The sequence below is a fragment of the Enhydra lutris genome, unplaced genomic scaffold (genome assembly GCF_002288905.1).
Source record: "Enhydra lutris kenyoni isolate GAN:26980312 unplaced genomic scaffold, ASM228890v2 scaffoldscaffold8, whole genome shotgun sequence".
Taxonomy (NCBI): Eukaryota; Metazoa; Chordata; class Mammalia; order Carnivora; family Mustelidae; genus Enhydra; species Enhydra lutris.
This window is the reverse complement of record NW_019154092.1, coordinates 5,129,162-5,143,821: the sequence shown is the minus strand read 5'-3', so window position 1 is coordinate 5,143,821 and position 14,660 is coordinate 5,129,162. Positions and strand designations below refer to the sequence as shown.

General features: G+C 37.3%; 1 protein-coding gene across 3 annotated transcripts in view; it reads right to left on the bottom strand.

Annotated features, from left to right (window-relative positions):
* Positions 1-4,356: 4,356 nt before the first annotated feature.
* Positions 4,357-14,660, bottom strand: part of LOC111142429 (protein tyrosine phosphatase, non-receptor type 2) — an 80,638-nt gene continuing 70,334 nt past the window's right edge. For 2 of the 3 annotated variants that reach the window (XM_022495547.1, XM_022495549.1), the window contains one exon: positions 6,773-12,433. In XM_022495547.1, the coding sequence (XP_022351255.1) occupies positions 12,226-12,433 (208 nt within the window). In that variant the 3' untranslated portion in view covers positions 6,773-12,225. Of the gene's footprint in view, positions 4,720-6,772; positions 12,434-14,660 lie in introns of those variants that run through there. The other variant, XM_022495548.1, reaches the window with a different exon arrangement.

Sequence of the window (14,660 nt, the reverse complement as noted above, 5' to 3'; positions counted from 1 at the left end):
GGAATGTACATTGGTACAGTGACTAAGGAAAACAGTATAGGGCTCCTCAGAAAATTAAGAATAGAACTACTTGTCACCCAGCAACTCCATTTCTGGAATGTATTGAAAAGTAAAAACCCTAACTCAAAAAGGTATCCGCACTACTGTATTCATAGCAATGTTATTTACAATAGGCAAAACATGGAAACAATCTAAGTGCTCATCAATGGATGAATGACTAAGGAAGATGTGGTATGTGTGGAATATTACTCAATAATAAAAAAAAAAAATAAGAATCCCACCATTTGTGCCATGGATGGACTTTGAAGGCATTATGTATGCTATGTGAAAGAAGAGAAACACAAATACTGTATAATCTCCCTTAATATGTGTAATCCACTCATATGTGTAAACAAAAGAGTAAACTCACTGAAAAAGAGATCAGATTTTTGGTTACCGGAGGTGGATGGTTGTGGGGGGTGGTGAGGGAGAACCGGAAAAAGGTACAAGCTTCCAGTTTTAAGTACTAGGGATGTAATGTACAACGTGATGACTATAGTTAACACTGTCGTGTGACACATGAAAGTTAAGAGAGTAGATCCTAAGAGTTCTCATCACAAGAATTCTTTTCGGTTTATTGTATCTGCATAAGAAGGTGGTTATTAACTAAACCTACTATGGTAATCACTTCGCAATATATGCACATCACACCATCAATGCTGCACACCTTAAACTGATACAGTGACAATGTCAATTACTTTTCTGTAAAACTAGGGGGGAAAAAAGCAAAAAAAAAAAAAAGGGGGGGAGGACAGTCAGGTAACAGCCAAAAGATGAAATGCATAGAGCAGGCTGGGGATTTGGGATTTAAAAAGAAAGCAAGTTTTTATAACGCGCCATTAGCTAATTTTAAGGAGGTTAACGCTCAGATCTTTATTTAAATCACTTGGGAGGCTGTGCAGAGTGGATTGGTACAAACAGGTGTCCACAGGAAGCAGGAGAGTCTCCTGCTGTGCTCCCCATCTGTAAAGAAACTTGGAAGTAAGATTAACAGAACTTTGTGACCAACTGGATGTGGCGACTAAGCAGAGGGATTTAAAACAATTATCAGGTTTCTGACGGCCACCAAATTAATTAGAGAAGAGGAGGAAGGGGAGTTCGGGATGAGGTAAATAACAGTCAACTTTGGGGCTTAAGAAATTTATGCCACTACCATTCATGGAACTGGATATATAGTTTATAGCTTGGAGCTACCACTGGGTGCAGGAATGGAGGATACAGAATATCCTGTGTATAATCAGCACAGAGGAGTCAGATAAAGACTTGGGTAAAGATGAGATCATTCAAGGTAAGTATGTTAAAATCAAAGGTCCAAAGTTAGAGTCCTTGGGAGCTCCAATATTCAAGAGTCGGAGAGAAGAGAAACTATCAGAATGAAAAGACAACTTACTAATTAGGAGAAAATATTTATAAACCATGTACCTGATAAAAGGTTAGTCTCTAAAATATATATGAGGAACTCCTACAACTCAATGGCAGAAAAACTCATAAACCAGTTAAAAGGCAAAGTAATAGAGTTATCCAAAGACATACAAGGGACCAACAGGTGTATCAAAAAATGCTCTAATCAGGGAAATGCGCACATGTACACAGACACAAAGATGTCCCCTTAGACCTGTCATGGTGGTATTATCAAAAACAAACGCTGAAGATGTGGAGAAACAGGAACCCTTGTGCTCTGTTGGTGAAAATGCAAAATGATGCAGCCACTACGGAGTATGGAGGTTCCTTCAAAAATTAAAAATACATGATCCAGCAACCCCACTCCCAGGTATTTATCCAAAAAAATTAAAAATCAGGATTTTGAAGAGCTATTAGCTCTCTCATGTTCACTACACCACTATTCACGGTAGTCAAGATGTGGAAGCAACCTAATCCACTGACAGGTGAATGGGTAGAGAAAAGGTAGTATATACAGGTGACCCTTGAACAACACAGGTTTGAACTGTGTGGGTCCATTTATTTGCAGATTTTTTTCAATAATATATTAGACATATTTTTTGGAGATTTGCAACAATTTGCAAAAAGGCACAGATGAACCATGGTGCCTAGCTGTATCACATTAATGTTTCCAGGACTGTATTATGAATATGACTGTACTGTATGCCATAAAAATTTTATAACAATTCATTCATTAATGTAATGCTAGGCTACCTGGAAGTTATCATTATTAATTACACAAGGCCACTGTGAAGCAACTATATTGATTATACTAGGTTACCATACAGCAATCGTATTGCTGCTGTTATCAATGCATGAATTATTCCTATAAAGAAATTTGAATTTCTTTTCACATTACCTTTTCATTTTTTATGTCTAGTGTTAGTAATACGTATTACATCTACAGTATTTTGTATTATGTAAGACAATACTGATACAGGTCCCCACAGATAATTCATCTTATAAACAGAGAACATAAACTTATGGTATCGACTGTATTTTCTTTTCTTTATAATTTTCTGAATAACATTTTCTTTAGCCAACTTTAAGGGTACAGTATAGAATACAGGTAACAGGGGCGCCTGGGTGGCTCAGTGGGTTAAGCCGCTGCCTTCGGCTCAGGTCATGATCTCAGGGTCCTGGGATCGAGTTCCGCATCGGGCTCTCTGCTCAGCAGGGAGCCTGCTTCCCTCTCTCTCTCTCTCTGCCTGCCTCTCCATCTACTTGTGATCTCTCTCTGTCAAATAAATAAATAAAATCTTTAAAAAAAAATACAGGTAACATACAAAATAGGTGTCAACTGTTTATGTTATTGGTGAGCCTTCCAGTTAACAGGAGGCTTTTACTAGTTAGGTTTTGGAGAAGTCAAAAGTTACACACAAACTTTTGACTGTGTGGGGGTCAGTGTTCCGAACCCCCATGTTCTTCAAGAGTCAACTGTATACATACGATGGAATACTATTCAGCCTTTAAAAAGGAAATTCTGTAATACACAGAAACATGGATAAACCTTGAGAGCATTAGGCTAGGTAAAACAAACTAGTCACAAAAAGCCAAATACTGGGTGATGTGTCTAAAATAGTCTAATTCATAGACTCAGAGGGGAATGGTGATTGCCAGTGGCTGGGGGTGGGGACAGGAGGAAATGGGAATTTATTCAACAAGTATAAAATCTCAGTTAAGCAAGATGAAAAAAATTCTAGAGATCTGCTATACAACACTGTAACTATAGTCAACAATAACATATTACACACTTAAAAATTGGTTAAGCGGGCAGATCTCATGTTAAGGGTTCTTACCACAATACATCAACAGTCAGGCAGAAAAACCGAGGCAACGAGAGCAGAGAAAGGTCTTACTGAGTTTAAGGAGAAAGCTTCAAAGGAGTTCATGTTGCTGTCAAGTCATGTAAGGTAAAAACTGAAGAGTACACTCTACCTGGCTACAGTATGAGCTCAGATGACTGTCCTGGGTCATTTCTGGAGTGACACAAGGAGTCAGACACTAGTGGCGTAAAGGGTAGATGGGAAATGGAAAACAGAAGTAGTTAGTTGAGCGTAGATCACCTTCAAGGGCTTTGCTGACACACAAAGAGGATTACCTTGCTGTGCTACTTTGTGATATAATAAACTTTCCATCCATTCTCTATGAAAGATTTACCAGGGATTAAGAGTTTGTTTACTCCTAAAATAAACCAAAAAATGCTGGAAGACAAGGCAAAAGGAACCTAAGGTGATTCATTACATTTTTGTAAGACGAAAGAGAGGTATTCAATGGACAGTGTTATCAAATGTTCACAGTTGGCCAAACAGAAACAATTATGAGTTCGTTAGACCATAAAGGGAATGCTCACATGACACACAGGCTTGGTTGTCTTCTCCAGACAGTATCACCAGTAACCTGACAGCTGACTGGATATTTAGCCCAAACTCATCACTTGTTTGCGAAATTCGACGGTAAAGAAGCCAAAAAAAAAAAAGCCTCACCCAGGAGGGAACTTCTGGTCTCTTCTAACAGGAAATGTCTGAGAAAAGCAGAAAGTCCACCACAAGAACAGCGCTGTGATTTTCAAACTGCATGGGAGTGCCATACTTATTTGAAAACAATTTAATACCATTATCCCTATCCATACTTCTGTAAGGAACAAAAATGAATATTGTAACTTTTCTTTTGTGCTTTTACCTAACCTACTTTGATAGGAAGACTATTTGAGAGGTACCTCAAAAAGATCTTGAGAAGCAAGGGACCGGCGTTTTGAACCAATTTCAATGTAAATGTCAATTGCGAGTTAAAAAAGAGAGAGTAAAACCCTTTAAGGAAACATTATCTGAAGCAGAGCTGTCCTAAGATAATGCACACAAACCAACATAGTCTATTTAATAAAAAATATTTAATGCTGCCAAAAAGTATAAAAATACAGTAGGAATGGCAGTACAATACAAAGTAGTCTTCCTAATTTATTTCTTTTACATCTTTCTACATTTCATACACGTATTAAAAAACTTAACAATACATCAAATTAGAGGATTCTGCAAAGTCGTCTGCTGGTGGTGCTCTTCGTTCCCTGGATGTAAAGTTTACTTTGTAAACAGACAAATGTGAGGCAATCTACAGGTTTATCAAGCCTCACTTTAGTCTCCGGAGTGGGCTTCAGGTCTTGCTTTGCACATCAATGGTTCAAAATTTATAGCTGCAGAATATTCTCAAGTCATGAACATTTAGGTGTCTGTCAATCTTGGCCTAAAACATAAAAAAGAAGTCATCTATTCAATTCATATTTACCAAACACACAGACATACATAGATACACACAAACATAAAAGGACTAACGATGAACTAAAAAGGCAACTAAAAAAACATTCCAACACGTCACATTCAACCACACTAAGTGCTTCACTGTGATCTTGGTAAAATCTACTTCTGTGCTAAATTTTCGAACAGAATAGGTGGCGTGAGGCAGACTCATGTTAAAGCACCATAACTCATATGGCTTTTTTCAAGAATTACTATGAGCTTCTCAGGTCATCCTGTATCACTTAAGAAATGACCTCCATGGGAGATATCGACAGACAGACAGGTTTTAAAAAAATGTACCCACAACAGTTTTGCAAGATTATATGGTATGTGCTAGACTTACCAATACTTTGGAATTCAATGCAAAAGTCTAATCCAATTTGGACCTCCACTGTATCATACTGCTAAAAATATTAGGAATGTAATGTTTGAACAGAAAGTTGGCTTAAGTCTTTAAATCACGGACTGTTAGCAGCATGCATTTTGTGTCCTGAAGGATAATACTAATGATTATAGCAATACAGAACCAAAGTGACAGGATTTAAGTTATTAATATAAAGAAAAACACAGACATAAAATAATTGACAGATTTATTGTATCTGAATGTCAAAAAGTAAAGATTAACGAGAACTTAAGCAACAGATGGATGAAATAGCTATTTTAAGGTCAGTTTTTGAATGTATTTCATAATATTCGCAGTAACTGAATTTTTGAGATGGTATTTCCTTCCTGACTTCACTCACTAGGACCAAAAACCCCCAAATCTAAATACTTGTCATTATTGTGTCTCCACATATATAAATAGGAATATAAACCACATCCACACATTTCCCCAAAACATTTAGTCAAAAATCCTCAAAATATTGTCAATTGGGCTTCTTCCTGACTACTGACTCTTCCTACTGAGAACACCAAGGCCCTGGTGTTCTGAATAGCCCTATTATTCTATTGTCCAGCAGGGACACAGAAATGTCAAGTCATCAAGAAAACATTCTCGGGGTGCCTGGGTGGCTCAGTGGGTTAAAGCCTCTGCCTTCGGCTCGGGTCACGATCCCAGGGTCCTGGGATCGAGCCCCGCATCGGGCTCTCTGCTCAGCAGGGAGCCTGCTTCCTCCCCTCTCTCTGCCTGACTCTCTGCCTACTTGTGATCTCTGTCAAATAAATAAATAAAATCTTAAAAAAGAAAAGAAAACATTCTCATTGGATGTCTGGAAGTCACAAAACCTTCTATGGGTGCTTACTGCAGGGTCCTACTGAACCCTGTACCTTAGTGGATGGAAGTAAGGAAAGGTGCTTCTTACTGACTGCTGCAAAATATATTATGATTTCCCACACATTCAGGAAATCTGCTCATCAGAACAAAGTAGCTCAATTCAATCATGCTAGGTGAAATGAAATAATGGTTTGGTTTACAGAATATCCTGATGTCCAGTATTTCTCTGACTCAGTGGCAGTTCAAACAGTTTTCACAAATTTTTTTGGAAGTAAAAACTTAGATTTGCTTCACTTAAAAAATAAAAAAAGCGTTACTTTGGATTTTAACAGGTAAAACTGGTTGTCTCATTTTTTCCATTTATGTATTTGAATATTCCATAAAAAACAGAGTATGTGTCATAATGGAAGCAGCGTGACGTTTGGAGTTACTGGAATTCTACAGACAGGAGTCTGAATTTCAGCTCTCGTGTACTAGCTGTGCAATCAGGGGCAAGTTACTTATTCTCAATTTGACTTGGCCTTCTTATCTTAAAATAGGGTAATGTATCTAGAAAAGGTGTTAAGAAGATTACATTCAGATTATGTATTTAAGCTGTCAGAAATGCATGTTTCCAACATATACTGTTGTTTTCCCTGGCACAGTGCTAGAGATTCACTTACTCAGGATAAACTACTGTGCATCACAACAACTAAAAGAATCTGATAGTGTTTTTAAAAATTCACTCTTTTTTAGTTTGAAAATATTATTTGGGGGGGGAATAAGAAAATAAGATAAAATCATGGGGAGTGTTCACTGTTTTTAAAAAATGTATTTATTTGCAAGACGAAAGACAAACGGGATTTACACCTGGAAGAAGTATGTTCACTTGAATCATTTGTTCAACGTATCAAAATAAAACGGATTCAAAGAAATTAAGTGGAATAAAGAGCCATGTTTGCCGCTCTCTCTGGAGAAGCTGCCTGCATATACTGCCCACTGCCCTTGCTCTGGAACGGAGCCAGCTTTACAGACAGAATGATCTTCCCAAGTCAGCTCTACACCTGAAATAATAGAAAGTCAAACTGCACCCAGACTAGTCCTTGCCACCGATACTCATACTATTTTTTTTTTTTTTTACTGAAAAGAATCATAAAACCTCCTGTAAAGTTTGCCTTATAGACAAAACAAACATCTAGTTTCCCTCTCTTGAATTTACCAAACTCACAGTAACTTGTTTTTTTATGGTAGTAATTTGAAATACCAACACCACCATGTCTACAAAATCTGTCTAATTAGAGCAACAATAAAGAATTGAGGCTTTTAAGAAATGGTCTCCATATAAATTCCCATGCAATTCTCCTTACAGCTCCCCAAAATACACTATGTAATGAAAAACCAGACAGTACTGGACTCCATAAGTAAGGTCGCCACTATATCCTATAATTTCCATAGTCCACTGTACATTATAAAACCAAAACAGAAAGAGTTCCAAAGACTGAACTTTTCATTCTCCCAGTGGACTTCACAGAGATCGTCAGAGCTCTTGAAAACCTCTTGTCAGGTTGTCACTGATAAAGACAAAAGCCTTTCAACCCAAGTAAAAGCTTCTCGTCTGATGCACCACTTCCACTCAGCAATGCTCTGTGATGGAATAAATGACAGTGAGGAAAAAAATTCTCCCCAAAGAAGTTTCCAGAATTTAGTAGCCAAAGGAGATAACCACTTCTCTGAAGAGTGTTGAGGAAAAGCACCTGTGCAGAACTGGCTGTTCTTGGAGGAATCTGAATGGGGTAAATATCGAGAAAATTCCTGCTGGTAAGGGAAAAATGAGATGTCCAAACTCATACCATGTTCCCAGAAGTCTGTTCTTTCAAACACTACCCAAGAAAATGAGTACCTTAAAAATTCTAAATTCAAAGCTTAAATAGTCAAATCTGGGTGAACCATGAAATGACTATATTATGGCGAGTACGTGGAAAATAGCCTAAAGTGTGCACGATCTGGACTGGGGATTCCCGGGTAGAGCAGGTGCTACGCAGCTTACACAACCTGAGTTTCTTCCCATGAAGGCGTGTCGTCACTTATATGTAACATATCCCATGGAACGAGAGAGAGCTGGAAGTTCTAAAATAGTCATTTTCTCTTGCAGAGGCTGGTGGTGATAATGTCCTATAAATAGTGGTTTGAAAATGAGTGTAAGAAGAAATGGAATCAAATCCAAACAAATGAACTAGGGAAAAAGATGAAAGGGACAGGTCAACTCCAGAATAAATCAGCCAGGGAATGAGCAAGACCTGCATATGAAGTCAGGAGAACTTAGTACTGTCATGTGGAAGAATATTACCTTCAAAATTTTATTTGTAAGATTCTGTGCCCCGAGCCTCTGAATAAGTCAAGGCCAAATTAAAGGTTTCTTAAAGTAAGAGAGACTTAATTAGCTCCTGACGTAGAAATAGGAACTATTTCTACTAAATGCATTTAGTACAAATTAGTACAAATGCGTTGAACTAAATGCATTTAGTTTGACCAGGATCACTGCACCAAGTTGGACCTCGGCTTCCCCCACCCTGGGCGGCAACAGATTCCAAGAGTCACACCCTTGCTCCTTACCACCCACCCCCCTAACAAACCCACATGGACCGCTGGACAAAAAATAAATCAGTGTTTACAGCAGGTGTGCTTCCTAGGCTTCTGCCTGAACTCAGGAAAAAGCGGATGATACACATAATGGCATTAGGCTTATGACAGACTAGATTAAAATAAAACCTCTGTTAAGTTTTGTGTCTGAAGGTAAAATTAAGGCAGACTAGATTTTAAAATCTGCACAATAACCAGGCAGGCACTTCGGAGACGTAGGTACTTGTTGAAATAGAGTACACAAAGGTTAATGACAATTTCTAATTTAATCAGCTTCTGGCCTGTGGCTATTTACATAGAATCTAGTCAGACGTATTTTTCTAAGAGGGAAATGACTTGCAGAGCATTAAGTCTTTCTTTGAGAATAATCTAATTCTACAATAGACCACATATAGGAGACTTCTCAATGACAGAAGCATAAAACACTGTAGAAATGTCCAGCCTCAGGCTCATTATGGCTTAAGAATAACAACACCTACCTCAAAAGCTTGTTGTACGGATTAAACAGGGTAATCTATGAGAGTGCTCATTAACACAGGGCCTGGCACATAGTAAATGATCAATAAATGGTAACCACCACTACTGTGAATTGACACTGAAAGCAAAGGACTTGATATAAGAAGTAGAGGACTGCTCCGTATCATAAACTACTTTTCAAACCAATACATGTTTTTTTGATTCATACCATCAATTCTAGTTTATTTAAAATGAAGGGGACAAGCATAAGTATACATAAAATTAAGAGTTACAGTTCCTTCTTACACATACCTGTAAAGCAGAGCTATTTAGAAAAAAAAAACACTTTATTTCCTTTCTCTTGTTCATTTCTTGGTAAAAATATTAATACACAGTCAGTATTCATTTGAAGATAGAATAGGAAAAGGACAAAGCACATATATAAAATACCCCTAAACATGAGGAATGATCTTTATATTATTCTAAAGTTCTCTATACATTTTTTACACATTACTTTTTTTTAGCCATGTAAGAATTCAAGAAAAGGTATTATTTTTATTTTATATATGGATAAGCTGAACAATGGAGCATTGTATTCGTACATGTTGTATATATGCAAGCACAGACGAAAACTGCTAACAGACCAGCATAAAATACTTAGCTAACCTCAGAGACAAGTGCACAACCAGCTGGTATAGCCAGAGAAGATGGCACTAAATCAAAGACTGCTGTCGGTTTATCAGGAGACAGATGTGAACACGAATACACTATTTATTGATATAAATACCCTTTCTTAAAAATAATAAAGCCTCTGGCTTTTAAAAAAAATCTGTTCTTCCTTAACCTATTCAAAAAATAATACTGCCTCATTAAAATCAAACTACACAATTGACTTTTAAAATTATTATATTTAGAAAACATTAGGAAGACCTAAGCATACACAAATTTTGTAAAATGTAGAATCTATCGTGGATTGCTCACTTTGTCCTCTGGCTGTTACCTGAGAAGGCAGGAGCCCTTGTCTGTGGCCTTCCTCGTTTAATAAAGGGTCAGGATGATGACCCCGGGCACCACACCACATTGCCATGTATTTTTAATAATTAGTATATGGAACCCACCAAAAATATTATTAGTGGTAAAAACTCAACATTATCCTTCAGGATCTGTTTGAAAGGTTGAAAGAGGCGTAACACTTGCAGAAGTTTATCAACAAATGTTTACTTCACTGAATATGACTGTTCGGATATATTACAACAAACACCACTTGAAGGACAGAAAGCAGACAAAAAGCAAAGCTAAAATCCTAAATCCAGTGAAGCACATTTACCTTGCAAAGGGGCAATGTGCATCACTAACCAGCATTTGTTTCCTGTAAGAAGTCTTTCCCTTTTTAAGACAAGGCTATCCTCAATTGGCAATTTAGTATGATCTATCCATATTTGACTTGCAGACTAATACACTGTACTTTAGCAAATATAAACCAAGGCAAATTAGAAAGGTTTGAAACCAATAATGACGGGTCCTGGTACCTGAACACAGGTTTAATGCAGACAGACATTGGGGAAAAAAAAAAAGTCCCTCTTACCTCCTCTCCATTTAAAGGTTACAGGACAGAGTAATACTGAATTAGGACACAGGCACAAGTTATGCAAATCTGATTTAATATGTAGTACCACCTACATCCTGCTTTCAGGCTTTCAGCATAATTTAACACATTCAAGAAGGCTACTCATATCAATTCAAAATACCTATCTATACAAATGGTTTTCAAACTGTTTTTAAAATTGTAACCGTCCCCTTAAAATGTTTACACCTCAACAGAGATCATACGTAGCATATAAAATAGATAAAGCATAGACGGGCTGGTTGAAAGTAAAGGCTGGTAGCTTGGAGCCCTTCCAACCACCTCTCAGAGACCTCTCAGAAATCCAATGAGCATAGCTTGAAAACCACTGAAATAATGTGATTTTATTATATCAGCAATTAAATTTATAACAACTATTTAAAGTTTAAGTTAAATAAGTCAAACACTGAATGGAATGTTGGGATCTGAAGAAGGCTAGCACTCAAATGAGCAGTTAAGTTCATCAAACAATATGTTTTAAATTAAAATACCCATTAAGAAGTTAAAGGGACAAGGTCAGGTTTGTACATCATCATACTATTTATTGAAGTAGAAAGAACTTGAAAATTTTTACTTCAAAACTTCAGTCTAGTAAACTGAAATCACGGATAATAAAATGCTGCTCCTTATTTTTATTTCCTAAGTCAAGATTTGCCCCAATTATAAATTAGGGTAATTACACTGAAATTTTCATGAAAATTAAACAGTATTCATCATGGGCTTTACAGAAACCAATTTCTTTACAAAGTTTTGACCAAATGTTACCTGACTATGCCATTAAGGAGAATTTTCCTTCAAAGATATTTTTAGGGAAAATTTTTGTTTGTTTTTCTTTTTAAAATTGGGGAAACTGTAAAACATCAAAGAAATGCAAATATATAGTAAAAATTGCTTATTCAGAGTTAGTTCTAACTGCTCGTATCAAACTTCTCTTTAGGAAAATGTATTCAGTACAATTGATTCAACACACAATTTATTTTTTCATGGTAACAGATTTCTCAAATTGAGTTTTTAAAAAGTACATTTAACTACAAAAGTAAGATTAAATACTTATAAAATATATTTACCCTGAAATGGTTAAGAATATAAAATGTCGATGCCCATGTCAACAGTACATTATACATTACACGCATTATTTCAAGTTCATCTTCTTTCCAGTAATAATGTAGATAAAACCACAATATTTATTGCTTGTATCAAGTGCAGGTTAAAATCCAGAGAGCCTCCAAAAACAAATCCTTGTGGTAAAGGATTTCTCGGTCTGGTCAGGTGAAATAGTACGCTTAACGTGTATGAATTCAGTTGCAAAATGTACCAGTTTTCAACAAGCATTCAAGTCTTTATTTCAGATAGCCGTTTACAGTTTGGGGACAATGCCCTGAGATGTTGGGCTGGGGACTGAATAGATCACTTGTCTGGTTGGTGTCTATTCTTACCGCACTGTTTCTGGGGTGCGAGGAGCTTGCTAACAGACAGACCCTTGTGACTAATGCAACACTGTCAGCTACTAGCGCAGCAGCTCGCTGGGCAGAACAGCTTGTTTATAGGACATTCTGCTGAAACAACAGTGTCCAGCCAACAAAAGCACCCACCAAAATGAATGACACAAACCCCATCTTAGTGAGAATAGGTTGCCAATATAACCACCTTTTCCTTTTTCGTTCAGTCTCATTTAGCCTCTGTTTCATCTGCTGCACCTTCTGGGCCGTGTTAGCTTTTCTGTCTTCTCGAATTCGTTTCCGTAGAACACTAGGAAAAAATTAAAACAAATAAAAGTGCATGGCAGGACTTATTATTCTAATACAGAGGACCGAAGCCCAAACACCCGCCTCCTCCCCAAGCCCCATATTTTTAAATACTGGAATAAAACAAGAGGCGGGATTTTCAATATTCTAAGTGGTCCAGAGATGTACTCTGATCATTCAGCAACAACTTTTGGTACAACATTCTATTAATAAATACTTTCAGCAGGACTTGAAAACAAGCACGTTGGTTTCTTTGTTGAGATGGGAGCTGGTGGTTGTCAGCTTGCTTCCTTGCTAACCGGCTGGAGGAGGTGAGGGACAGGAGTCCCTGATAGCCGAGCCCCTTTCGTGTTTACATGTGATTTGTCTCAAAGGCCACTGGTAAAAGCTATCTACTTAATACTTCTGTCAAGATTCTACTGTGGAACGCCTATTGCTCTGACTGTCCACACTTATTTCTGGCTTCCATTTTCCTATTCAATACAAAATGTTTGTTCTAATGGAAGCTCACCGACTCCCAAGACACAGGGTCCTAGGACATGGTAAAGAAGAATGGCCAATGACAACATGTACATTACTATTTCTTCCCTTTAAAAAAATTTCACAAAACCCACATACTCTTCTCACTTATTGCCTCCAGTATAGCAAAAACCCAACTTGTGCCTCTGATTTAACCATTATCACCACAGCAATTTTTCTAAAGTACAGCTCTCTGGTTTTGTAGCTTGGTTAAAAATCTTGAATGCCTTTCCAGTATACTACATTAAGAGCCAACTTTCCTTCCAGCCAGAATGTTTCACCTGAATCTAGTAATGAGAAGCAATCAGAGGAATCCAGATTGTGGAGTGTTCTAAAAGGCAACTGGTATAGCAGCTGCAAAAATGTCAAGGTCAAGGTAAGGAAAAATTAGAAAGAGGTGAACAATTTCAGATTAACGGAGACTAAAGAATCACATCTACCAAATACAATGCATTATCCTTGACTAGATCTTGGATTATTTCTTTAAATAGCTAAAGAGATTGGGATCATGAAAATATTCTGAAATTAGATCATGGTGATGGGTTCGTAACTGTAAATATAGTAAATCCACTGACGCGTATGCTTTAAATGAGTGAACTTTATAGTACATAAATTATATCTCAAGTAAAGTCATTTTTTTAAAAGTTTTTTAAATTTATTTACTTGACAGACAAAGATCACAAGTAGGCAGAGAGGCAGGCAGAGAGAGAGGAGAAAGCAGGCTCCCTGCCGAGCAGAGAGCCCAATGTGGGGCTCGATCCCAAGACCCTAAGATCATGACCTGAGCTGAAGGCAGAGGCTTTAACCCACTGAGCCACCCAGGTGCCTCTAAAGGCATTTTTTTAAAAAGCTATAAGGCAGATTTCTTACACAACCAAAGAAATTTGAATACAGACTATATCTTAGGTAATTTTATCAATGTTCAACTTCTTTTACAGGAACCTTCAGACACGGCTGGTGGAAATGTACAATGATGCAGCCGCTATGTAAAACTGGCACGTCCTCAAAATGCGAAATGTAGGGTTCCCTTAACTCCCAGCAAATGCGCTCATAGGTACATACTCAAGAGAACTGAAAACATATGTTCACACAAAAACCATCCAGAGTTCTCCTGCTGTGCACAACTTCGTTCTTGCCCAAATGATTTTTTGCTTTTCTCCAAATCTGTTACCCTCAACTAGAAATCTCTCTGGTCCTCTCAGTTCAATTCTGTCCTCCAATTTCTCCCTCTACTCAACCCCTGCAGCCCCTCTGTTCTTATCTTACAGCATTTAATTTACAGTAAATAATTTATGTTGCTAATCTGGGTTCTTATTTTACCCCCTAAATATATCTGCAACTCAGGGACTGTGATTTCCAACCTCTTCTTCACTTTACCTATCATATACCCAGGTGTCTTTGGCTGTCTGAACTCTCTTGAATATTTGCTAAAAAATTATTACTCAGAATTCACTCTTTGCAATTAAAATTCACTACTAGCAAATACATGTGTACCCATCAGTGAAAAAATTTTAAATTGTATTCAAGTGCAGGCAAAGCATATATAAAATATGTAAAAGAATACAGAGCTCCCATCCAAGGGGCCAGCCTTCCACGGGTCCTTATATTTGCTTCTGTCAGGAGCCTGAGGCCACAAAACAACCAGGTTCCAATTTAGATGGAATCTTTAACAGATTATTTCATTTAAAATTTTCATTGCAATATAGAAGATA